The sequence below is a fragment of the Budorcas taxicolor genome, chromosome 14 (genome assembly GCF_023091745.1).
Source record: "Budorcas taxicolor isolate Tak-1 chromosome 14, Takin1.1, whole genome shotgun sequence".
Taxonomy (NCBI): Eukaryota; Metazoa; Chordata; class Mammalia; order Artiodactyla; family Bovidae; genus Budorcas; species Budorcas taxicolor.
Window position 1 is genome coordinate 89,350,576 of NC_068923.1, and position 27,060 is coordinate 89,377,635.

The window sequence follows — 27,060 nt, forward strand, 5'->3', positions numbered from 1 at the left end:
TCACTGACTCGATGGACGTCAGTCTGAGTGAACTCCGGGAGTTGGTGATGGACAGGGAGGCCTGACGTGCTACGATTCATGGGCTCACAAAGAGTCGGACACAACTGAGGGACTGAACTGAACTGAACTGAACTGAGGGTTAGTTCTTGGCTTCCTCCTTTTGCATTCCAGTCCCCTATAATTAAAAGGACACCTTTTTTGGTGTTCTAAACGGTCTTGGAGGTCTTCATAGAATCGTTCAACTTCAGCTTCTTCAGCATTACTGGTTGGTGCATAGGCGTGGATAACTGTGATATTGAATGGTATGCCTTGGAAACGAACAGAGATCATTCTGTCGTTTTTGAGACTGCATCCAAGTACTATATTTCGGACTCTTCTGTTGACCGTGATGGCTACTCCATTTCTTCTAAGGGATTCCTGCCGACAGTAGTAGATATAGAGGAAAACAACAGAATAGGAAAGACTATAGAAATCTCTTCAAGAAAATTAGAGATACCAAGGGAACATTTCATGCAAAGATGGGCTCGATAAAGGGCAGAAAAGGTATGGACCTAACAGAAGCAGAGGATATTAAGAAGAGGTGGCAAGAATACACAGAAGAACTGTACAAAACAGATCTTCATAATCAAGATAATCACGATGGTGATCACTCACCTAGAGCCAGACATCCAGGAATGTGAAGTCAAGTGGGGCTTAGAAAGCATCACTACGAACAAAGCTAGTGGAAGTGATGGAATTCCAGTTGAGCTATTTCAAATCCTGGAAGATGATGTTGTGAAAATGCGGCACTCAATATGCCAGCAAATGTGGAAAACTCAGCAGTGACCACAGGACTGGAAAAGGTCAGTTTTCATTCCAGTCCCAAAGAAAGGCAACACCAAAGAATGCTCAAACTACCACACAATTGCACTCATCTCACACACTAGTAAAGTAATGCTCAAGATTCTCCAAGCCAGGCTTAAGCAATACGTGAACCATGAACTTCCAGATGTTCAAGCTGGTTTTAGAAAAGGCAGAGGAACCAGGAAGGCAGAGGAACCAGAGATCAAATTGCCAACATCCGCTGGATCATGGAAAAAAGCAAGAGAGTTCCAGAAAAACATCTATTTCTGCTTTATTGACTATGCCAAAGCCTTTGACTATGTGGATCACAATAAACTGTGGAAAATTCTGAAAGAGATGGGAATACCAGACCACCTGACCTGCCTCTTGAGAAACCTATATGCAGATCAGGAAGCAACAGTTAGAACTGGACATGGAACAACAGACTGGTTCCAAATAGGAAAAGGAGTACCTCAAGGCTATATATTGTCAGCCTGCTTATTTGACTTCTATGCAGAGTACATCATGAGACACGCTGGGCTGGAAGCAGCACAAGCTGAAATCAAGATTGCCAGGAGAAATATCAATAACCTCAGATATGCAGATGACACCATCCTTACGGCAGAAAGCGAAGAAGAACTAAAAAGCCTCTTGATGAAAGTGAAAGAGGAGAGCGAAAAAGTTGGCTTAAAGCTCAACATTCAGAAAACGAAGATCACGGCATCTGGACCCATCACTTCATGGGAAATAGATGGGGAAACAGTGGAAACTGTCAGACTTTATTTTGGGGGGCTCCAAAATCACTGCAGATGGTGATTGCAGCCATGAAATTAAAAGATGCTTACACCTTGGAAGAAAAGTTATGACCAACCTAGATAGCATATTCAATAGCAGAGACATTACTTTGCCAACAAAGGTCCATCTAGTCAAGGCTATGATTTTTCCAGTGGTCATGTATGAATGTGAGAGTTGGACTGTGAAGAAAGCTGAGCACCGAAGAATTGATTCTTTTGAACTGTGGTGCTGGAGAAGATTCTGGAGAGTCCCTAGGACTGCAAGGAGATCCAACCAGTCCATCCTAAAGGTGATCAGTCCTGGGTGTTCACTGGAAGGACTGATGCTAAAGCTGAAACTCCAATACTTTGGCCACCTGATGCGAAGCGCAACTCACTGGAAAAGACTCTGATGCCGGGAGGGATTGGGGGCAAGAAGAGAAGGGGACAACAGAGGATGAGACGGTTGGATGGCATCACCGACTTGATGGACATGAGTTTTCGTGAACTCCGGGAGTTGGTGATGGACACGGAGACCTGACGTGCTACGATTCATGGTGTCGCAAAGAGTCGGACACGACTGAGCAACTGAACTGAACTGAACTGAACTGAACTGAGGGTTAGTTCTCTGGTAGTCTAGGGTCTTGGAGTCAGTGCTCCTACTCCAAAGGCTCAGGCCTGATCTCTGGTCAGGAATGAAGATTCCACAAGTGGTCTGTTATGACATTAAATGAGATTCAAACAAACATCAAAAAATGAGAAACCAAAAGTGAACACCAGACAAACAGCCGTTACAAAATCAGGCAAATAATAATTAAAATAATGGAATATACATATACACCCATGAGCAAAGTCAAAACAGTCCAGCAAAAATAAAGTACAGCAGACTGACCTAGCAAACAAAGGAAATCAAAAATATATTTATCAGGTAAGAACAAAACTAACTCAAGCACAAACTGGAAAACAAAACTAACGTAAGGTGTCAAGTGGGGAATAAAGCAATGAAAACAAAACAAATATGTTGAGAGGAAAGAAAAGAAAGAAAGAATAGGTATGCAAATTTGAAGAGCTAGATAAAGATTTATATATATGAAAGATTAACTGCAAGGGGAAAAGAACAATAGGAAAGGCACACAAAGGAATAAGTGTAGAAAAAATATAACAGATTTCAAATTTTTTTTAATTAACATTATAAAAAAAATGGAAGAAAAAAGGAAAACTCCACAGAACTTCAAGAAAGCCCAACATAAAGCCAGAGGTTTATAGCAATAAAAAATGTGGCTGAATATACACATATATATATACTCCCATAAGCAAAAAACAGTCCAACAAAATTAAAGTACAATAGATTGACCCAGCGAACAAAGGAAACCAAAAATTATATCTACCAGAACAAAATTAACTAAAGCACAAGCTGGAAAACAAAACTAAAGCAAGGTGCCTGTTGGGGAATAAAGCAATGAAAACAAAACAAACATGTTGAAAGGAAAGGGGAGAAAGAAAAGAAAGAATAGAAATGCAAAGTTAGATACAGGTAGATAAAGATATACATATGTTAAAGATTAACTGCAAGTGGAAAAGAACAGTAGGGAAAGCAAACAAAGGAATAAATGTAGAAAAAATTATAACAGGTTTAAAAAATTAAAATTATAAAAGAGAAAGAAGATTTTTTTCAAAAAAGGAAAACTCCACAGAGCTGCAAAAGCCCAACATAGAAACAGAGGTTTGTAACACCAATAAAAAATGTGACTGAGGGAAAAAAAAAAGTTCAAAAGCTTAACTGGATTTCATATTGCCAGTAAAGTCGAGGGGGGATAAAAGGAAAAGAAAAGAAAAAAAAAAAAAAAAAATGTACAGAACAAGTCAAAACATAAGAATAATCAATGTTTTTCTTGAGTCACTGCTGTCACCCCTTTCTCTCGCTGGGAGTCACAGTCCACCTCACCTGCCTGGGATGCCCTCCAACACTGTGCTGGTCTCTGGACCTGCTGTGGGGGCAGCCCAGATTCTAATCTGGTCCTACTCCCGTGTGTTCTTGCCTCCAATGTCCACAGCTATCAGAACTAGTGCGTTTTCTTTCATAGGGGCTCTCAATTTCCTTTTATATATTCCATAGACACAGAGTGTGCCTAGTTGATCATGCGGATTTAATCTGCAGCTTGTACAGTTCGTGGGAAGGTTTGGGGCCATCTTCCTTACCTACACTACCCCTGGGTTTCAACTGTAGTTTTATTTCCACCTTTTATTTTTTTACGTGGGTCGTCCACTGGGGTTTGCTCCTGAGGCTGCCCTGGAGGACTTGGGTCTGCCCCAGTGAGGGCCAGGTGTGGAGGTGGTGCAGCTGCTTGGGTCACAGGGGTTCTCGCAGCATCAGGTACTCGGGGGAGTTGGCGGTTAGGGCAGCAGGAAATACAGCGTTCTAGAAAGATACGGCAACCAGTATTGGCCAATACACTCCAGTGTTCTTGCCTGGAGAACCCCCTCTGACAGAGAAGCCTGGCAGGCTACAGTCCACAGGATCACAAAGAGTTGAAAACAACCGAAGCAACTCCGCGTGCACAGATCCAAGACTTTTTTGCCTGTGGTAGCTCTGCCCCAGTGAGGGCTGAGCGGGAAGGTGGCGCAGCTGCTGCGGTTGCGGGGACCCTGGTGGTGCCAAGTGTACAGGGACTCGGACTGTCTCCATCGCAGGAGTTATGGCCATGCTGCTGCTAAGTCCCTTCAGTCGTGTCCGACTCTGTGCAACCCCATAGACGGCAGCCCACCAGGCTCCCCCATCCCTGGGATTCTCCAGGCAAGAACACTGGAATGGGTTGCCAGTTCCTTCTCTAATACATGAAACTGAAAAGTGAAACTGAAGTCGCTCAGTCATGTCCGACTCCTCGTGACCCCATGGGCTGCAGCCCACCAGGCTCCCCCGTCCATGGGATTTTCCAGGCAAGAATACTGGAGCGCGGTGCCATTGCCTTCTCCGAGTTATGGCCCTATCAGAGCCTTTTTCCGAACCTCTTGTAGCTGGCGATCAGGCCTTTCTGGGTCGTCTTTCTCCATAGCTCTGCCCCTTCAGGCACTTAGAGGGTCCCTCGCCTGGGGTCCTTCTCTGTTCAGTAAGTCAGGCACTAAAGGGGCACTCTGGGTGGGGTCCTACTCTGTAGTTCAGCGCCTCAGGCGTTAGATGGGCCAGCCTCTCTATTGTTCAGCTGCTGATGCTGGCTGTGGGGAGAGAGAGGCTATGGTGATGGCTCCACCCACTATGCGTGACTCAGCAGTATCGCCTTGCTTCCGTGGCTGCCCAGCTTTCCTCCACAGGCATTTCCCACCACGATCTCCTTCCTCACATCCCCTCCATCTGTCTCTCCACAGTCAACAGCTGCCCTCACTCTGGGATTGCTCCACAATCCCTAAACTCCAGCTCCCAGCCACTGTGCCATTTAGGGGACCCTCATCCCTGTCCAGGGTATGTATGGCTGTGGCAAGGACTGTCTGATTCTCATTCCATTTAGGCTGCCACAGATCAGCTGTGTCACTCTCAGCCTTAAATGTTTCTCCTCTGACTCAGACAATTGCCCCCATGTGGGGATCGGACCCCTGCTTCAGTTCCCCAACCCACTGAGGGCAGGTCCAGTCCTACTAACACTCCTGTTTTTTCCCCCTAGTTCCTTCATCCTAACGAGTTTTGCATGGGTCTATATATCCTTTTCCACTGCTCAGGTCCTCCTGTCGGCTCTCAGCCGGTGTTCTGCATGCACTTGCGTTGGAAGGTGTATTCCTGATGTATCCGTGGAGACAGATGTGCTCCACGTCCACCTGGTCCTCCATTATCTTGTTCTCCTTCTCTTATCTTTTTTTTTTTTTAATGTTAATGTTTGGGTTCTCATCCTTGAAAGATTTCCTAGGTATGCCCACTTAGTATCGATAATATCTCTCAACTCTTTGAAGATATTTTTCTACTGTCTTATCCTACTACTCTTAATTATGTTAAGTCTGATTTATAAATCTTCACAAATGACCTATTTTGCTCCACAGATGGGTTTGGTCTTTCAGTTCAGTTCGGTTGCTCAGTCGTGTCCAACTTTGCGACCCCCATGAATTGCAGCACGCCAGGCCTCCCTGTCCATTGGTGTCAGGTATTCCACTTTGATGAAAGCATGACTTCCTCTTTATCATCTTGCTCTTAATATCATGAATCATGGATTTATTTTTCATCAGTGTTCAAAAACCCTACAGCCATTATCTCTTAAAATATCTCCTCTACTCCACCCTCTAATCCAGGGCTCCAAAGAAAGGCAATGCAAAAGAATGCTCAAACTACCACACAGTTGCACTCATCTCACATGCTAGCAAAGTAATGCTCAAAATTCTCCAAGCCAGGCTTCAGCAATACGTGAACCGTGAACTCCCTGATATTCAAGCTGGTTTTAGAAAAGGCAGAGGAACCAGAGATCAAATTGCCAACATCTGCTGGATCATGCAAAAAGCAAGAGAGTTCCAGAAAAACATCTATTTCTGCTTTATCGACTATGCCAAAGCCTTTGACTGTGTGGATCACAAGAAACTGTGGAAAATTCCGAAAGAGATGGGAATACCAGACCACCTGACCTGCCTCTTGATAAATCTGTATGCAGGTCAGGAAGCAACAGTTAGAACTGGACATGGAACAACAGACTGGTTCCAAATCGGAAAAGGAGTACGTCAAGGCTGTATATTGTCACCCTGCTTATTTAACTTCTATGCAGAGTACATCATGAGAAACGCTGGGCTGGAAGAAACACAAGCTGGAATCAAGACTGCCAGGAGAAATAGCAATAACCTCAGATATGCAGATGACACCACCCTTTGGGCAGAAAGTGAAGAGGAACTAAAAGGCCTCTTGATGAAAGTGAAAGAGGAGAGTGAAAAAGTTGGCTTAAAGCTCAACATTCAGAAAACGAAGATCATGGCATCCGGTCCCATCACTTCATGGGAAATAGATGGGCAAACAGTGGAAACAGTGTCAGACTTTATTTTTTTGGGCTCCAAAATCACTGCAGATGGTGACTGCAGCCATGAAATTCAAAGAAGCTTACTCCTTGGAAGAAAAGTGATGACCAACCTAGATAGTATATTCAAAAGCAGAGACATTACTTTGCCAACTAAGGTCCGTCTAGTCAAGGCTATGGTTTCTCCAGTGGTCATGTATGGATGTAAGAGTTGGACTGTGAAGAAGGCTGAGTGCCGAAGAATTGATGCTTTTGAACTGTGGTGTTGGAAAAGTCTCTTGAGGGTCCCTTGGACTGCAAGGAGATTCAACCAGTCCATCCTAAAGGAGATCAGCCCTGGGATTTCTTTGGAAGGAATGATGCTAAAGCTGAAGCTCCAGTACTTTGGCCACCTCATGCGAAGAGTTGACTCACTGGAAAAGACTCTGATGCTGGGAGGGATTGGGGGCAGGAGGAGAAGGGGACGACAGAGGATGAGATGGTTGGATGGCATCATGGACTCGATGGACGTGAGTCTGAGTGAACTCCGGGAGATGGTGATGGACAGGGAGGCCTGGCATGCTGCAATTCATGGGGTCGCAAAGAGTCAGACATGACTGAGCGACTGGACTGAACTGAACTGAATCCAGGGCTCAGGAAACTATACACCACAGGCCAAATCTGGCCCATTACCTGCTTTTGTAAATGAGGTTTTATCTTAACAGAGCCATGTTCATTCATATACATATTTTCGATGGCTGCTTTCTGACTACAACGGAAGAGCTAAATAGGTGCAACAGAGATGCAAAGACTAAATATTTACCATCTGGTCCTTTAGAGAAGATGTTTGCCAACCTCTGCTTATGGGTGACTTTTTGTAATTTGTAATCTTTGATGGTGAGTTCATTTTCTGATCTTAATGTAAGGGTAACCTGTGGGCTTTAGTACAGGCAGAGTCTGTTTCTTACTGTGTCAGTGGTGTGAAGATACTCCACTACAGGAGTCTAAGCTCAGCTCCCCATTAGGCTGTGAGTCAAAACTGCTCAGCATCATACACTAATATAACTCTAGCTCATAAGTTTTCTTTGCCTTTTTTTTTTCAAAGAAGGGCCTTGCAGACCACCCTTGCCTCTTTGCAAAACTCAAGGCCATAGAAAGCTGCCCTATTCAGGACCTAACTGTCCTGCAGTGGGAGGTTCTTTATAACATCGAGCCTTTCACAATTCTAAACATGAAAGACTGGGATATAACATTTACGAGTCATTAAGTTGAGAACTATCACATAAATAATTTTATGTGTGTGTGTGGGGGGTGGAATATGAGGATATTATTCCATTATTGTATAAACAAACCAACTCTGACATATTTGTTCATTCAGTATGTGAATGCATGGTGTGTGTCAGATACTGCACTCTGGGAAAGCAGGATAAACCTGGATTAGCCTAACGCAGGCCTCTTTCCTACCATTACTTCACTTATTTCCTTCAATAGATTTACCACCTGAATTGGGAGTGGGAGTCCACCTCCCCAGCTGAAGTGAAGTCTCCAAGAGAGCAGAGATCTAACTGAGTGGTGTGTCCTCAATATTTGACAAAAGGCAGGTGCTTCGTAACGGGTAAAATCAGCTACTGAGATAGGGCTGTCCTCAGGAAACCTGCAAGGCAGTAGCTGGTTTTCCTCCTGCCTCCTGGACACTCTTAGTCTCATTCATCGACTGGCTGCGCTGGTCCTCACTGCTGCGCTTGGGCTTTCTGGTCATGGCGAGCAGGGACCACCCTTCCTTGCGGTGCGTGGACTTCCCCTTTAACGGAGCACCGGCTCCAGGCCCTCAGGCTTTAGCAGCTGCAGCACGCAGGCTCAGTGGTTGAGGCATGTGGACTCCAGGGTGCACAGGCTTCAGGAGCTGTGGCACGAGGGCTGGTGCAGGGGCTCAGCTGCTCCACAGCACGTGGGATCTTCCCAGACCATGGATGGAACCCGTGTCTCCTGCGATGGCAGGTGGATTCCCATACGCTGAAGCGCCAGGAGGTCCTCTTCCTTAGTTTTGATTGGGCAAAAGAACAATCTTTCACCATGGGCTTGTCAAAAACATATACTCTTTCTCTACCACAGAAAACAAGAGATCTTCAAAAATCCCGGTCTTCACGGCATTTTATAGAATTAGACAGGAGCTCACAGTTACATTCTAAAGCTGTTTTTTAACAGTGCTTGCATATAGTACTATCTATTGCAAAGGAACAAATTATCGTAAAATTCAGTCACTTAAAATAACAACAGCCACTTAATCTTGTTCATAGTTTCTGTGGGCCAGGAGTTTGGGAGGGGTGGGAAACTCTGCCTAAAAGGTGACTCATGTACAGAGCTGACAAGCTGGCATTGATGAAGCCACCTGTTTCCTCTCCACCTGGCCCCCTCCACGGACTTGTCGACAGCCTTCACAATGGTGACTTGTTTCCTGGAGTGAGTCATCTAAGAAACCAGGGCAAGAGCTGAAATCTCTTCACTGATCAAGTCTTGGAGGTCACAGACCATTACTTCTGCATATTCTATTTTTCACACAGACCATCTACGTGGGAGGGGACTACAGAAATGCGTGAAATAGAAGACAGGGATATATAAGGGCCACTCTGGGAGGTGGATAAATAGGATAACAGGATATACATAAACAGGATAACAGGATTTTAGCAAAGAATGAGTACATTAGGTTACAAAAGCTTGTAAGGAACACTCTCAAGAATAACCATCACATCATACTATGAGCTAGTGTGCTAGGTTCCTATCTCCTATTATGTAACAAAATAAATTTCAGAATTTATGAAAAAAAATTAGAGTAAAAATAAAGCTACAATGTGGAAGAAAACGGATAATTATTAAATGTAAGTACTGGAAGGGATTTCTTGAGCTTAGTAATAATAGAAAATGAATAACTTTAATGACTGAAATAATATTAAACATCTATAAATAAAAACTGGGAACAAAAATAAGGAGGTAAATGATTAGCTGGAAGAAAAAAAGAGCTTTCACAAATTGGTGAGGAATAAAAGGAACAAACCAGCAAAAAAAAAAAAGTAACAAAATGACAATCACAAATTATGAAATATGATTGATCAATAAACATCTGACTTAATTAAAAGTTAAAGAAATGTTCTGGTAAGAAAGATATCATCTTTTTTATCTATTAGTATAGCAAATATTTCCAAATGGGCACTCTCATATGCTACATTTTATGTACAAATTCTTTTAAGTTTTAAGGAAAGCAACTAGACAGCCATGCATAGCTAAGAGGCTTAATACTATTTTCCCTTCCACCAAGTAATTTCAATCCTAAAAATCTTTCTTAAGACTAGAAACACATGCATCACCAGCAATAAAAATATTGTTTGTTCAAATCCTGGCTTAAAATATCTTAGGTTGTTCTGATATTAAGTGAATTTTAAAAGGAGAACTTAAGATTTAGTTAACTAAATGCTAGTTAAAATAACTAGCATTAACCAAGTAAATTAGGCTAAAAACAAAGTATTTTAATAAATTTGACTATGCTCTGTCTTCTATAATAAATGACACATTCTTCTGCTTTGTTTCTCTGTCATTCAATGTAAAGAGATAATGTTCACTGTAAATCATTTTGGACATATTCAATTTGAAGTGATCTTAATGGATTTCAAAATACTTTTATTGATAAAAGCTAATAACACAATGAAAAACAAAAAACAGTGTAATTCCAGTGTTTAAAAGGCAGCTATCTGACTCCTCTCTGGAGTGTTTCAAGTGGCTCTGACAGTTTCAAAACTGAAATATAAAATGAAATTCTGTATTCAGTCCAACCTTGGAATTAGCTACACTACTGTTACACTGTTCACCCATGAATATAATGACAAGGATTTTCTCCTTGCCCAAATTCAAGTAAGGCTCCTCTGAGCTGTCTTCTCGACTAAGCCTCGACCTTGGCTATAAAAATACAAGCACAAAAGATTTTATCCACCCCACTCTTCCCCAAATGAAAACACTTCAACAGAAACACAGTTTTAACAATTCAAGGAGACTCTAGATTCTAGCCTGCCTTGAAAGAATCTACTGTCTGTTTCAGGCAACACCTGTGACAGGACACCCTTTTCAAGAGGTTTGACTAGAAAGGGCTTACAATGGTGGAGCCTTCCTTTGTCCCTGTAAGATGTGTGTGTGTCCACTATTCAGAAGTGTCTTTCTCAAGGGTCAGAAAGCTATTCCTCCAAAATGTAATCATCAGGAAGGATGGGGTCTCAGGCTTTGTGGGAGAATAAAATTCTATGCAGTTGAGAAAGCTGGCCTAATTACATTTACACTGATCAATTCTTTGTAATTTTTCACTTCCCTGATTCCATTTAGTTTCCACTCACCCCTCTTTCTACTCCCCTAGTCTCCCTTTGAAATGCCCAATTACCTCTATATAAATTGAAGATTTATATCAGGGGCTTCCCTGATAGCTCAGTTGGTAAAGAATCTGCCTGCAAAGCAGGGGATCCTGGTTCGATTCCTGGGTCAGGAAGATCCACTGGAAAAGGGATAGGCTACCCACTTCAGTGTTCTTGGGCTTCCACCTGTAATGCGGGAGACCTGGGTTCAACCCCTGGGTTGGAAAGATCCACTGGCGAAGAGAACAGCTACCCACTCCAATATTCTGGCCTGGAGAATCTACCTGCCAACATAGGAGATGTGGGTTTGATCCCTTGGTCGGGAGGATCCCCTGCAAAAGGAAATGGCAACCCACTCCAGGATTCCTGCCAAGGAAATCCCATGCACAGAGGAGCCTGGGGGGGCTACAGTCCACGGGGTCACAAAGGGCTGGACACGACTTGGCAACTAAACAGCAGCATGGCTGACTATCAGTTCATATTACACCATGAAGGCTGAAGAAGTAAATATCTTCAAAAACAGATTAAAAAAAAAAAACTATTCAAATGAATTAATCCTTGGCTCTATCCCAAATATATCAGGAGAGCAGATAAATAAAAACATGAACTTATGAGAAGAAAATGTCAAGGCCCTGAGTATAGGAAGAAATTAGCCTCATAAATCTGAAGAGGGACAATGTTCAAGTGCTAAACCAAGAGGCTGAATCAAAGGCAACCAAGGATTTTATCAACTATGAGTATTTCTATTACTTCTATTTAAAGTTAAGCAGCTAAGAATAAGATAATCTGCGATTATTTCTGTTCTTGACCAATTCACTTGTGCTTAGTTGCTCAGTCATGTCTGACTCTTTGTGACCCCATAGACATAGCCAGTGAGGTTCGTCTGTCCATGGAATTCTCCAGGCAGGAAAGCTGAAGTGGGTAGCCTTTCCCTTCTCCAGGGGATCTTCCCAACCCAGGAAGTGAACCCATGTCTCTCACACTGCAGGCAGATTCTTTACTGTCTGAGCCACCATGGAAGCCCCAAGCAATTAACTTAGGTTAATTTATTTAATCAACAAAATGATTGACTGGGATTAATGGTCACAGGTTTCTCTTGCATTTAAGGCACTATGATTCGATAACATTTTTAATTTTTGAAGTTAATTTACTAGTTTACTTCCCTTTTTGTTATAAACTAAGTTGTGTCCCCCTCCTCCAACCCCCACCCATTCATATGTTTAAGCCGTAACCTCTGGTACCTTGGAAGGTGACTTTTTTAAATGGCAGATCTCTAAAAAGGTAACTAAGTTAAAATGAGATCATCTAGGTAGTCCTAATACAATGCGACTGCTGTCCTTTCAAGAAAAGGAAACTGGACACAGATATACCTAGCGTGCTGCAGTCCATGGGGTCACAAAGAGTTGGACACAACTGAGCAACTGAACTGAACCGAACTGATGCACATACATAAGGAAAATCACGTAAAGATGTAAGGTAAAGATGGCTAGGCACAAGCCAAGAAAAGAGTCTTCTGAAATAACTGACCCTGTCAACCTCGTGATCTCAGGCTTCTATCCTCCAGAACTGTGAGAGAGTACATTTCTTTTGTTTAGGCTACCCAGTCTGTGGTGTTTTGGTATGGCAGTCCTGGAAAACTAATGTACCTTTCAATTTTCAAAATAAATTAAAAAAAAAAACAAAAAAACCACTGACTGCCTAGGATATACAGGATGTTCCTACTATAATTTCTTAGACCTCTGACTTCAAGACATATAAGAATGTTTAGAAAATTTTGATTTTCCTCTGAGAACATTCTGCCTAATTAAGTCATAAGAGATAATTTTAAGTATTTACAGTTTATAAGAGTTTCATTTCCAAGTATACAGACATTACAACCTTCCCACAAAATCACTTTGGCAGATAAACACTGTAATCTTTGTACAGAGCATAATTATAATCTTTATAGGAAGGTTCAGTACGGCCTAATGTAACAGATTTGGAAACAATCTAAATGGCAACAGTAGGAACATGGTTTAAAAATCATGGTTTGTGGTAAAATATTATGAAACTACTAAAATTAGCTTTCAAAGAATACCACTGAATTACACAGAGAAATGCACATGATATAACATTGAGAGTTATGCAGAATATGAAGCTGAATATCATCCCAATTATTATACATGTACACATATAGACAAAATTCACCAAAATATTAGCCCTCATTATCTCTAGGCTATGAGATTATGAGAAAAAAATCACTGTACTAGAAAAGAGGTCCCATGTAAAAGCTTAAAGCAGAGTAGAAACAGCATATAAATAAGTGAAAACAAATAGTCAATTCTGAAATAACATAGTTAAACTGAGAGGCGTTACATATTTATACCAATAATGCCACAGAGCTGGGGGAAAAGTACAAATCCAGCCACCATCAGACCAAGCAACGTACGTTTGCATACAAGACCTACTACTTATTTCTGTCGTAAAGATCAAGTGAATGACCAAAAGCCATAACATAACAGAGAATTAAACTTTCAATGCTTTTTTTTTAATTACTATACATAAATACTGGGACTTCCCAGGTGGTGCTGGTGGTAAAGAATCCACCTGCCAATGCAGGAGATGGGGGTTCAATCCCTGGGTCAGGAAGATCCCTTGGAGGAAGGCATGGCAACCCACTCTAGTATTCTTGCCTGGAGAATCCCATGGACAGAGGAGCCCGGTGGGCTACAGTCCATGGGGGTCACAAAGAGTCAGATATGACTGAAGTGACTTAGCAGGCACTCATACATAAAAACTAGTGTGGCTTTTACATTTTCTTGACTCATAACTCCTTATGTCCAAAAACTATATAAAAAACAGATTTTTCAGTTAATATGAATTTTTTGTTAAAAACAGATTTTTTTTAAAAAAAATTGACATTTTAAAAATAAGCATTTTAGCACATTTGTTAGGAATAAGAAAATTTCTAAGGAAATAAGATGACGAACATAAAGATTTACAGTTGTATTTGAGTGAACTATCAGAAACTGCCTAAACATCAAATAATAAGAAATCAGTTAAATCATCCAGTTTTTAATACTCTTTGGATCACACAATATTTTGAGAATTTCATAAAAGCAATTTCTCAGAATTAGAAGTAACAAGTATATACACCCAAATTTTTGTATACCATGATAGAAATTTACAATACTTAAACTACTTTTAAGAATTCTTATGCTAGAAAAATTTTATGTAATGGAAACATAATGTTCATATTATATTCTTAAGTGAAAAAAGAAGAGGATAAACCAATAGATACAAAGAAGAAACAAAATGTGTCTATAGTTATCTCTGGATAGTAAAAATTACAGGTAATTTTAATTCCTCTGTGATTTTCTATAGACTCCATATTTTCAAAACATGAACTAGATAATGAAAAAAGAAAATTAAAGACTCAGAATCTATTTTGTACAAACAAAATTGTTATTAGCTAAGAAACAAAGAGTAGGCTCAGATAATGATCATTGTTTTCAAGTCTTTGAATATAAAATAAATCACTGATGATCACTGATAAAAGGGTATATTCACAGATGACTGGGGTTATTTTGTATAAATTTCTTGGATAGAGAAATGCCAGTATACATATTTCATATTTCATATAATGTTATATATTTTTAAAAAGTCACAGGCAATAAATGAATCTCTCCTTTTATAAATATAAAACTTTTTTTTGGCTTTTAGATTTCAGGATATTTTAAGAATGTCTAAAATAAAGTTAAAAAAATACAAAGATTAGAACAAAAAACTTACATTTTCTATTGTGTATTAACAGAGCTTGTTTCAAATCTACTGTTGCTCTTCCTAATAAAGCATCTGCTTTTATAGTATGATGACTCCAAACTCGAAATTCCAATGTAGTCTGTGGGGTCACATTTCTGTAAGGGTAAAATTGTAACAAAAATACAGGAGAATACATTTACTTCAATAACTTTGAAAAAGTCACGAATTCAGCTTATTTAAGGAAAAATACTACATGAAACAGTAAACTAGCTGAATCATAAATAAAAACATTTATTTTCAAGTACATTAGGAATTCAATAACTAAACAATTTCTGTAATTGACAAACCAAAACACCAACAATACATCAAAAGTCTTATTAAGACTTCACAATAACATTACTTCTACTTGAACAAATATCTAAAGATTTAAGATAGCTAAATGCATTAGTTATAATACTTTTACTACACACAAATTTGTAACACTGTATTTTAGAAATGCCAAGTGGTTTTCTGCTCTATTTATTTTTACAAGACAATAAGAGAAAATATGATTATATGGAAAAAGTCTGTAAAGCACAAGCAAGGATTATTATATTTCATTTCAGAAGAAAATAAAATTAACCAAAACTTTTTTCTCATTTAAAATTGTCTAGTCACACTAAAATATAGAATTCCTTGCTCTGAAGTTATCTTACCATAGCAAATCACCAAAAAAACATTCCCACCACCAGAAAAACATTCCCCAAACGACACTCTTTTGAAAATTTTGCATTCTTTACACCAGATACTTACACAGTTAGCTGTTCGTCCCATTTCGGATTAGAAGAACTACTGGATTTTGCTGTTTTCTTACTTTCTCCATCTGCAGCTACTTCTGTATATATTGCTGTTCCAAACCAGTTCTTTTTTCTTTTTAATTTGGCACTAGAAACTAACAAGAAACACGATAACCACTAGTGAATATATTTAGCCACAAAGTGTGGGTGTGCTAAGTCGCTTCAGTTGTGTCCGACTCTAGGGACTTCCAAAGTGGCGCTAGTGGTAAAGAATCTGCCTGCCAATGCAGGAGACTTGAGTTCGATCCCTGGGTTGGGAAGATGCCCTGGAGAAGGGCATGGCAACCCACTTCAGTATTCCTGCCTGGAGAATTCCACGGACAGAGCAGCCTGGCGGGCTACAGCCCATGGGGTCACAAGGAGTCAGACAGGATTGAAGCGACTTAGCACACAAAATAGTATAAATCCATAGGAATGGAATCGTGCTTCTTGAGCAACTCAGACTCTCTTTGCTGGCAAGATGAAGAAACAATACAAACGGGCTACTGTCAACGCCCGAGAACACTTGGCTTTAAGTAGTTTTACTGAAATATATTCACATAGCATATAATTCATCCACTTAAACTGCATAATAGTTTTCATCATAGTCACAGGAGTTGTGCAACCATCATCACAAGCCATTTAAAATATATTTATTAACCCAAAAAGAAACCTCATACCATTAAGCAGTCACCCTTCTATTCCATCCCACCTCCTCCTCCCCACCAGCCCTAGGCAACGACTCATCTACTCTCTGTCTCTATAGATTTGCCTGTTCTAAACATTTCAAACAGTGGATTTAGATTAACATAACATGGTCTTTTGTGACTGGCTTCTTTCACTTAGCATTCTTTCTAACTTCATCCAGGTTGTAGCATACACGAGTATTTTCATTGGTTTTATTCACACATAATGTCTCACTGTATAGGCATACCACTTTTTATTTATCCATTCAGCAGCTGATAGACGTTTGGGTTGTCTTCACTTTTTGGCTATAGCACTCACTTAGAAGGCTCTGTGCAGACGTCTGGTTTCATCTCCCCCGCCTAGCAGCGGAGTGGCTGGGGCTTCTCAGGTGGCTTTAGTGGTGAAGAACCCGCCTGGCAATGCAGCGGACTGAAAGGCACACGTTTGACCCCTGAGGGGCGAAGATCCCCTGGAGAAGGGCAAGCCACTCCAGTGTTCCTGCTGGAGAACCCCACGGACAGAGGAGCCTGGCTGGCTACAGTCCACAGGCCTGCACAGAGTCAGACATGACTGAAGCGACTTAGCATGCACACACACACGGTAATTCTGTTGAGTGACGGCTAGACTATTTTCCACAGTGGCTGTACCATTTTACATACCCAGCTGCAGTGTATAAGAGTTCTCATTTCTCCTCGTCTTTGCTAATTCTAAGCTGCCTCCAGCATTAAGAGAAAGGTAAGTGTCTTCAGATTCAATGTATCTATTAACCTCTCTGTGAGGTAGTATTCATAACTTACCCATCTGAAATTACACAAACACTGCCAATTTTTTAAACAATGCTTTTCCTAGGAAGTTGGTTTCAAAAAAAGGAGGTTATCTGCCTTTTCAAAGAAAAATTCTGAACTCAAAATGTCACTACAGAAGTTAATCATACCTCTTTACAGAAAGTGAATTTGAAAGTGAATTTATCTGACTTGGAGGAAGACTTGTTTAATTTAGGCTAAACATCTGAGTTTTAAATAACTTTTAAAACTACTAATTCAAATGGGGAATACATAATTTCAGAGCAAAGTACTGACTACCAAGTAGTAATAAGAACTTATCAAGATCATTTCTGCAGTCAATCACCTATGAACACTGTGAGTCTGAGATAAGAAGGGAAAGCCATCTGCATATCATATGTGTATCACATGTTAAACTGTGAAATAAACATGCTGATGCAAGCTTACACTCTACGGTGAGGGAACAGTAGTGTAAACAAGCAGTCACAGAAACAAGACGTGAAAAAAGCAGTAGCAGAAGTAGACTATCTGAAATACAGCAGCCCTCAGTTCACAACTGAAGAACAGAAAGAGATTCAAAGGCAATACTATACTTATATACCAGGACCATAAAACAACGGAAGAGTGTTTAATGTTACGTCTGAAGTGTTATTATTAGGGTGATGGCAAAACTCATTTTCATCCTTCTCTGTTCCAAACTGCTCTAAACTCTGTATCACTAACGTGATACAGAAGGAATAGATCTCCCCCTAAACATCCCCCAACCAAAGTTATTCACTCCAAATGAATCCTCAGTATACGCTGGACTTATCTGTGTACTGGAAGAAGGGAAAGGCAGTATTGGATGGTGTTAACAGCGTAAGACATCTTTTCAACAAATGGTGCACAAACAACTGGACATCCACATGCAAATAAATAAATGTAAACAGAGATCTTATATCCTTTATAGAAATTAACTCAAAATGTATCACAGACTTAAAGGCAAAACATAAAACTATAAAACTCATAGAAGATAACACAGGAAAAACTTTAGGTGACTTTAGGTATGGTAGTAGATGTCTTTTTAGTTATGACACCAAAGGCATGGTCCTTGAAAGATATAACGTACAACTAGCACTTAATTAAAATTCAAAACTGCACTGTGAATGACAAAGTCAAGAGAATGAAAAGGCAAGTCATAGTTCAGTTCAGTCGCTCAGTCGTGTCCAACTCTTTGCGACCCCATGAATCGCAGCACGCCAGGCCTCCCTGTCCATCACCAACTCCTGGAGTTCACTCAGACTCACGTGATGCCATCCAGCCATCTCATCCTCTGTCGTCCCCTTCTCCTCCTGCCCCCAATCCCTCCCGGCATCAGAGTCTTTTCCAATGAGTCAACTCTTCGCATGAGGTGGCCAAAGTACTGGAGTTTCAGCTTTAGCATCATTCCTTCCAAAGAAATCCCAGGGCTGATCTCCTTCAGAATGGACTGATTGGATCTCGTTGCAGTCCAAGGGACTCTCAAGAGTCTTCTCCAACACCACACTTCAAAAGCATCAATTCTTCGGCACTCAGCCTTCTTCACAGTCCAACTCTCACATCCATACATGACCACAGGAAAAACCATAGCCTTGACTAGACGGACCTTAGTCAGCAAAGTAATGTCTCTGCTTTTGAATATACTATCTAGGTTGGTCATCACTTTGCTTCCAAGGAGTAAGCGTCTTTGAATTTCATGGCTGCAGTCACCATCTGCAGTGATTTTGGAACCGCCCAAAATAAAGTCTGACACTGTTTCCACTGTTTCCCCATCTATTTCCCATGAAGTGATGGGACTGGATGCCATGATCTTCGTTTTCTGAATGTTGAGCTTTAAGCCAACTTTTTCACTCTCCTCTTTCACTTTCATCAAGAGGCTTTTTAGTTCCTCTTCACTTTCTGCCATAAGGGTGGTGTCATCTGCATATCTGAGGTTATTGCTATTTCTCCTGGCGGTCTTGATTCCAGCTTGTGCTTCTTCCAGTCCAGCGTTTCTCATTAACTCTGCATAGAAGTTAAATAAGCTGGGTGACAATATATAGCCTTGATGTACTCCTTTTCCGATTTGGAACCAGTCTGTTGTTCCATGTCCAGTTCTAACTGTTGCTTCCTGACCTGCATACAGATTTATCAAGAGGCAGGTCAGGTGGTCTGGTATTCCCATCTCTTTCAGAATTTTCCACAGTTTCTTGTGATCCACACAGTCAAAGGCTTTGGCATAGTAAATAAAGCAGAAATAGATGTTTTTCTGGAACTCTCTTACTTTTTCCATGATCCAGCAGATGTTGGCAATTTGATCTCTGGTTCTTCTGCCCTTTCTAAAACCAGCTTGAACATCAGGAAGTTCACGGTTCACGTATTGCTGAAGCCTGGCTTGGAGAATCTTGAGCATTACTTTACTAGCATGTGAGATGAGTGCAATTGTGTGGTAGTTTGAGCATTCTTTGGCATTGCCTTTCTTTGGGATTGGAATGAAAACTGACCTTTTCCAGTCCTGTGGCCACTGCTGAGTTTTCCACAGCAAGCCACAGACAGGGAGAAAATACCTGCAAAAGACATATCTGATGAAGAACTATTGTCTAAAATACACAATGAACTCTTCAGAGTCAACAATAAGAAAACAAACAACCCAATGGACCAAGGACCTTAACAGACACCTCACCAAAGATACATGGATAGCAAGTAAGCATATGAAAAGCTCAACAACACATGTCATCAGGGAAGCATAAATTAAAAGAACAGTGAGATATCACTACACACCTACTGTTGTTCAATTGCTAAGTCGTGTCCCACTCTTTTGCCACCCCACTAACTGCAGCCCATCAGGCTCCTCCTGTCCACAGGATTTCTTAGGCAAGATACATTGGAGCAGGTTGCCATTTCCTGTTCCAGGGGATCTTCCCAACCCAGGGATCGAACCCACGTCTCCTGCGTTGACAGGTGGGTTCTTTACCACTGAGCCACCAGTGAAGCTCACACACCTAATAGACTGGCCAAAATTCGGGACACTAACCACAACAAATGCTGGGGGAATATGGACCAACAGAAACTCTCATTCATGGCTGGTGGAGATGCAAAATGGTTCAACCACTGTGGAAGACAGTTTTACGGTTTCTTACAATCTAAACATAGGCTTACCATGTGATCCAATAATTGCACTCTTTGGTATTTACTGAAAAGAGCTGAAAACTTATGTCCACACAAAGCCTTCAAGTGGATATTTATCACAGCTTTATTTATACAACTGTCAAAATGTCTAAGTAACCAAGATGTAGTAGATGCATGGATAAACAACTTGTGTGTGTGTGTTCAGTTGCTTAGTTCAGTTCAGTTCAGCAGCTCAGCCTTGTCCAACTCTTTGCAACCCCAGGGACTGCAGCATGCCAGGCTTCCCTGTCCATCACCAACTCCCAGAGCTTACTCAAACTCATGTCCACTGAGTTGGTGATGTCATCCAACCATCTCTCCTCTGTCATCCCCTTCTCTCCCACCTTCAATCTCTCCCAACATTATGGTCTTTTCTAATGAGTCAGTTCTTCACATCAGGTGGTCAAAGGATTGGAGCTTCAGCATTAGTCCTTCCAAAGAATATTCAGGACAGATTTCCTTTAGGATTGACTGGTTTCATCTTGTAGTCCAAGGGACTCTCAAGAGTCTTCTCCAACACCACAGTTCAAAAGCATCAATTCTTCGGTGCTCAGCTCTCTTTATGGTCCAACTCTCACATCCATACATGACTACTGGAAAAACCACAGCTTTGACTAAATGGACTTTTGTCAGCAAAGTTATGTCTCTGCTTTTTAATACGCTGTCTAGGTTTGTCATAGTTTCTCTTCCAAGGAGCAAGTGTCTTTTAATTTCATGGCTGCAGTCACCATCTCCAGTGATTTTGGAGCCCAAGAAAATAAAGTCTCTCACTGTTTCTATGGTCTCCCTGCCTATTTGAGATGAAGCGATGAAACCAGATGCCATGATTTTAGTTTTTTGAATCCTGAGCTTTAAGGCAGTTTTTTCACTCTCCTCTTCCACTTTCATCAAGAGGCTCTTTAGTTCTTCTTTGCTTTCTGCCATAAGGATGGTGTCATCTGCACATCTGAGGTTACTGATATTTCTCCTGGCAATCTTGATTCCAGCTTGTGCTTCATCCAGCCCAGCATTTCACATGATGTACTCTGCAAATAAGTTAAATAAGCATGGGACAATATACAGCCTTGACGTACTCCTTTCCCGATTTGCAAACAGTCTGTTGTTCCATGTCTGGTTCTAACTGTTGCTTCTTGACCAGCATACAGATTTCTCAGAAGGTAGACAAGGCAGTCTGGTATTTCCAACTCTTTCAGAATTTTCCACAGTTTGTTGTGATCCACAAGGTCAAAAGCTTTAGCTGTATTAACTGATACTCAAAATGATAAATACTGTGGAGGCACTATCTTGGCTACTTACACTCCTTTGGTCCATATCTATTTTCCAACTGGTTCTCTAGGCTTTCGAGTGATTCTATTTATTAGCTACCTGATAGCTTTTCTCTAAGGTCCCTTTTGGCCCAAATCAGCTAGACCAGGTCTTTGTTACTTCAGTTAAGTACTCATACAGTAGATAAAGACCAGGAAGAAAGTTACATCTCAGATATGGTGGCCACAGGTGCTGCACGAGTTAACAGTGAAAACCAAGGATACAGCTCTAAGCTTAGCAGAGCAGAAGCATAAGTATGAGGAATTACACTTAGATGGAATACACATCAGAATCATCAGGGAAGTGCTTGAAAATATGTAAGTTCACAGTTCACAGAAAACTAAATACAAATATCCCTGAAATATGCCTCAACCTCACTCATGAAAGAAATGATATATAAAATGACACTTCAGATATTACTTCTTACCTAAGTGTCATCATGCCTGATAGTGTATCTTGATGAGGCTAGAGGAAAACAGGCACTCTCATAGACACCTGGTGGGAACACAGAAATAGTACAGATCCTATGGAAAGGAACTTCACAACAGTTGACCTCTGAACAACAGTGGTTTGAATCGTGTGGATACACTTCTACACAAATTTTTTTAAGATAAGGACATACTACAGTACTATACCATCAGGAGTTGGCTGTATCCATGGATATGGAACCATGGATATTGAGGGCTGATTGTAAAGTTATGCATAGATTATTCCATAATCTCTGTGGTTCAGGGGTCAACTGTGATTGATAATATCACACATGCTTACTATTTGATCAAGCAATCTCATTCTAGAATTCTATCCTAATGACACATGAAGCCCTTTATTGTAGCACTATTTGCAATAGCAAAAAATGGAACTCAGTGTCCATCAATAGGGCACTAGCTGAATTAACTTTGGTACATCCAGTCAACAGAGTACTGGGCAGCGATAAAAAGGTGTATGGAATACTCTGCTATGGACAATACCCTAGGATATAACTGTTAAATGAAGAAAAGCAAGGTGCAGGAGCTAGATGCTAAGAAGTAGGAAGATTGAGAGGAGAGATATGCATGCATATAATGTGTATACCTGCTTATATTTTCAAAAAGAAGCAATAGATGGATAAAACAACACTAATAAAAATGTTTCCAAAGGTGGAAGGGAAAGAAGGGGAAGGAATGGACACAGTACCCAAACTTCTCCAAATATCATTCTGAATTAACAGTTTTGACTCTGCTACTGCTAAGTCACTTCAGCCGTGTCCAACTCTGTGCGACCCCATAGATGGCAGCCCACCAGGCTACCTTGTTCCTGGGATTCTTCAGGCAAAAACACTGGAGTGGGTTGCCATTTCCTTCTCCAATGCATGAAAGTGAAAAGTGAAAGTGAAGTCGCTCAGTCGTGTCAGACTCTTAATGACCCCATGGACTGCAACGTACCAGGCTCCTCTGTCCATGGGGTTTTCCAGGAAAGAGTACTGGAGTGGGGTGCCACTGCCTTCTCCAATTTTGACTCTAGAACTGTATAAATGCCTTATATGGTGATAAAATAAAATTAAATAAAAAATAAATAACTGAAAGCAATGAATCTGACTAACCCAGTTGGTGGCATAACCAAATGTAAAAAAAATTCTGACTATACATACGAAGGAGGGACGCTCACAGAGAAATCTTAAAACTGCAATGAGAGGGCCTGTTATTTTCAGTAACTTTAACACTGCTAAGACTTCTGCGTGTGTGTGTTAGGATAAAACAGAAATACCTGTGCTGATATTATTTAGAATTAAAATTCTGAAGTTAAGAGAAAACAGAAATATATAGTAAAAAGAAGTAAAAATAACTTTTTTCTTCTTTTAGTGGAAAATAGTTATTTACAGACTACAGCTATTCTTTAGAATTGGCCTTATCAGCATGAACTCGGGATCTGCTTTTTGCTTTCTAAGACAATAAACATCTTCTAGCTCTGTTCACTGAAAACTCCTATTAACAGTTGACCTGATAGTTATGAGTACCATGGGAATTACAGTGTATCTCCTTCTTATCTGAAACTCAACCTGCCCCTCCTAAGGCAAATATTATTTCTAATGTCCTAAGCACAGAGCCACATACAAACATCCCTCCTTTTTCATATCCGTATGGCTATATGCACTATTTCACACTTTGCTCTTTCACTTAAAAATATTATCTTAGAACTTGGCTCTTACTGGTACACATATTCATCTCATTCATTCAATGAAACATGTAATTCATTGTTTATCTAGAATTCTGCCAATCTTTTGGTATTAAAGATTATTTTTCTGTTACTCCTACTAATTTATCTTGCAGATATTTATATATAAACTATCTACATACATCATATGTGGACATTATTTATATGCATATATGAATAATATAAATACCTGAAAGATAAATTTATACAAGTAAAATTTCTGGCTTAAGGACTATTCTTTGAATCATTACTCCAGTTAGCTAGAATAAATGATCTGAACCAAGGCTCTTCCATGCTTTTAAATATGCTGTTCCTTCTCTCTCCCATACTTTTGGCTGCCAATCTCCAGTGAACTCTAATCCTTCCTACAAGAGTTGAAGTGTTACCCTCTGTGAATCCTTCTCTTACCCTGCTTTCACAGACCTACAGGCCATCTCCAGTTCCAAGCAGAACTGTGACACTTTCCTTTAAGTTCTCACTGCATCCAGTTAACAGTCACTTTGCATGGTAACTGTCCATGCAAAACAAACCTGCTTGACATTTTACAGTAAGTCCCTGGAGTACTAGGGTCTTGTGTTTTCATATATGGAATTCCACTTAACAACTATTTGCCCATGATTGAATGAATGGCTTAAACGCATGGAAAAGGGCTTTTAGCATCTTTCTCCATTCTAATAATCTTTTAAACACCAGTTCATTTCAATGGGGCTTATTCTAATACCCAAATTCTTCCACCACCAAAAAGAATAGAGCTCCTCTGCATCCAGTACAGGTTCAGTAAATACTCACGGAATAAATATTTTTACAGTTTCTATCTTTGAGGCCTATTGCAACAAATACACCATGGCATAAATCTAAAAGAAAAGATACTTATGAAATAAGTCTGCTATATTAGGTATTAAAAAGAAAGTTTCATCAGAGAACTATTAGTTTAAATTACTGTGAAAACAACTTACCAGTTACCTGTAACTGCAACCTTCCACTGTGGTTATTACTAGTATCAGACCTTGGCGAAGCAGTGGCCATGTCCCAAAATTCAGCTTAAATCTACAAAAAAGTTAATTTATTCATATATTAGACTAGAGATTATAATTTTCAATACAATTAACACCTTGTCCCCAGTAAATCTTGCATGTTTCTTTTTATAGATAATTTTTTCAAGTTCTATTTCACTGCCCCACCCTATTTTTACTTTTTAAATAAAACACAAAGCTGAGCTACTTCAGCTTTAACCTGAATGGCAACTATTTTAAGGCTAAACTTCTAGTCACCTTTAACCTACTAAGATAAAGATGAACATTAAGGGCAAGATTGAAAAAGTAATATAAATATGTTTCCTACCCTCATGGACTTTATTATTATGATTATTAAGCATAATTTAACTTATATGCAAAGTACATCATGAGAAACACTGGACTGGAAGAAACACAAGCTGGAATCAAGATTGCTGGGAGAAATATCAATAACCTCAGATATGCAGATGACACCACCCTTATGGCAGAAAGTGAAGAGGAACTAAAAAGCCTCTTGATGAAAGTGAAAGAGGAGAGTGAAAAAGTTGGCTTAAAGCTCAACATTCAGAAAACGAAGATCATGGCATCCAGTCCCATCACTTCATGGGAAATAGATGGGGAAACAGTGGAAACAGTGTCAGACTTTATTTTGGGGGGCTCTAAAATCACTGCAGATGGTGACTGCAGCCATGAAATTCAAAGACGCTTACTCCTTGGAAGAAAAGTGATGACCAACCTAGATAGTATATTCAAAAGCAGAGACATTACTTTGCTGACTAAGGTCCATCTAGTCAAGGCTATGGTTTTTCCTGTGGTCATGTATGGATGTGAGAGTTGGACTGTGAAGAAGGCTGAGCGCCGAAGAATTGATGCTTTTCAAGTGTGGTGTTGGAGAAGACTCTTGAGAGTCCCTTGGACTGCAACGAGATCCAATCAGTCCATTCTGAAGGAGATCAGCCCTGGGATTTCTTTGGAAGGAATGATGCTAAAGCTGAAACTCCAGTACTTTGGCCACTTCATGCCAAGAGTTGACTCATTGGAAAAGACTCTGATGCTGGGAGAGATTGGGGGCAGGAGGAGAAGGGGATGACCGAGGATGAGATGGCTGGATGGCATCACAGACTCTATGGGCATGAATCTGAGTGAACTCTGGGAGTTGGTGATGGACAGGGAGGCCTGGCGTGCTGCAATTCATGGGGTCACAAAGAGTTGGACATGACTGAGTGACTGAACTGAACTGACCAAACATAAAAAATAATAAAAATTATTAAACATAAATTTTTAAAAGTTAGTTTTAGCACTAAAAGGCATGTTGGTCAAGCAAAGAGACCATGAAAATGGCACTGCATATCTGAAAAAGAACCATTTCGAATTTGCTTAAACTCTTCATTTTAGAATAGTTTCAGATTTACAGAAAAGTCGTAAAGAAAATAGCATTCTCATATATCCTATACCCAGTGTCATCTACTATTGATTTCTTATATTAGGATGCTATATTTGTCCCATATCAATATATTATTATTAATTAGAGCCTATAGTTTATTCAGATTAGATAGCACTTGAGAAAATCACCAAACTTGAATATAAACTTTAAAAATTCATTTAGAAGTAATGCTGAGATAAATAGCTTGAAAAATCAAATAGAAACTAAAAGACATGAAAAGATAAAATGTGACCTGACATACATTTCTACTCATAATCTCAGAAAGTGAAGAAAGAGGAGATCGTACTAGCAGAGAAAATGACTTAGTTTTCTAGAACCGTGAAATACACTTGTTCACAATTCTAAGAAACACTGCATGAAATAGTTGGGGTAAACATGAAGACACTCACATTTGAACACACAGGGACACACAGCAGTCGCGCTGCATAGCACCGAAACACAGGGCATGAAGACATTCACGTTTGGACACCCAGGGACACACAGCAGTCATGCTGCACAGCACCAAAACACAGGGCAAGCTAAAAGCAGCCAGAGAGAAGAGTGACGACACTCAGAACAGAGTCAGGTGACAGCAGGATTCTCAGCAAGCAGCGACAGAAACACAGAAGGCGGAGCAAGCGTCTATCTGCGGAAACTGAGAAAATGGATTCAAGCACCAAAACTCTCTTTGGAACACAGAAGGTATCAAGTCTGTGCCAGAGTTTACCAACAGCAGGCCTTTACTTCGACAAAATCTGAAAGACTCGTTTCCAAAACAGAATAAAATTACACAGGAGGATGCTCTGAGATGCAGGAAGGGAAAGATGAGTAAAGAAACTGGTCAGCATACAAGTAAATCTAGATAAACACTGCCAATAAAATAACAACAGTGACATCTTATTATGGTATGTAAATAAAACCAGAATAAACCATTAAAATACAGAACCAAGGACAGAGACACCAAGTGGAGCGGCTGGGCAGGGAGCAAGAAGACA

The 27,060-nt window shown here is 40.3% G+C and overlaps 1 protein-coding gene across 6 annotated transcripts in view; it reads right to left on the reverse strand.

Annotated features, from left to right (window-relative positions):
* WWP1 (WW domain containing E3 ubiquitin protein ligase 1) overlaps positions 1-27,060 on the reverse strand; it is a 139,468-nt gene that overhangs the window by 73,061 nt on the left and 39,347 nt on the right. For all 6 annotated transcript variants that reach the window (XR_008200604.1, XM_052652077.1, XM_052652074.1 and 3 more), the window contains exons 3-5: positions 24,586-24,676; positions 15,478-15,616; positions 14,716-14,840 (exon numbers count right to left, since the gene is read on the reverse strand). Coding sequence is in view for 5 of the 6 variants with exons in the window: in XM_052652077.1 (XP_052508037.1) it covers positions 14,716-14,840; positions 15,478-15,616; positions 24,586-24,655 (334 nt within the window). In the remaining variant the exon portion in view is untranslated. The remainder of the gene's footprint in view (positions 1-14,715; positions 14,841-15,477; positions 15,617-24,585; positions 24,677-27,060) is intronic.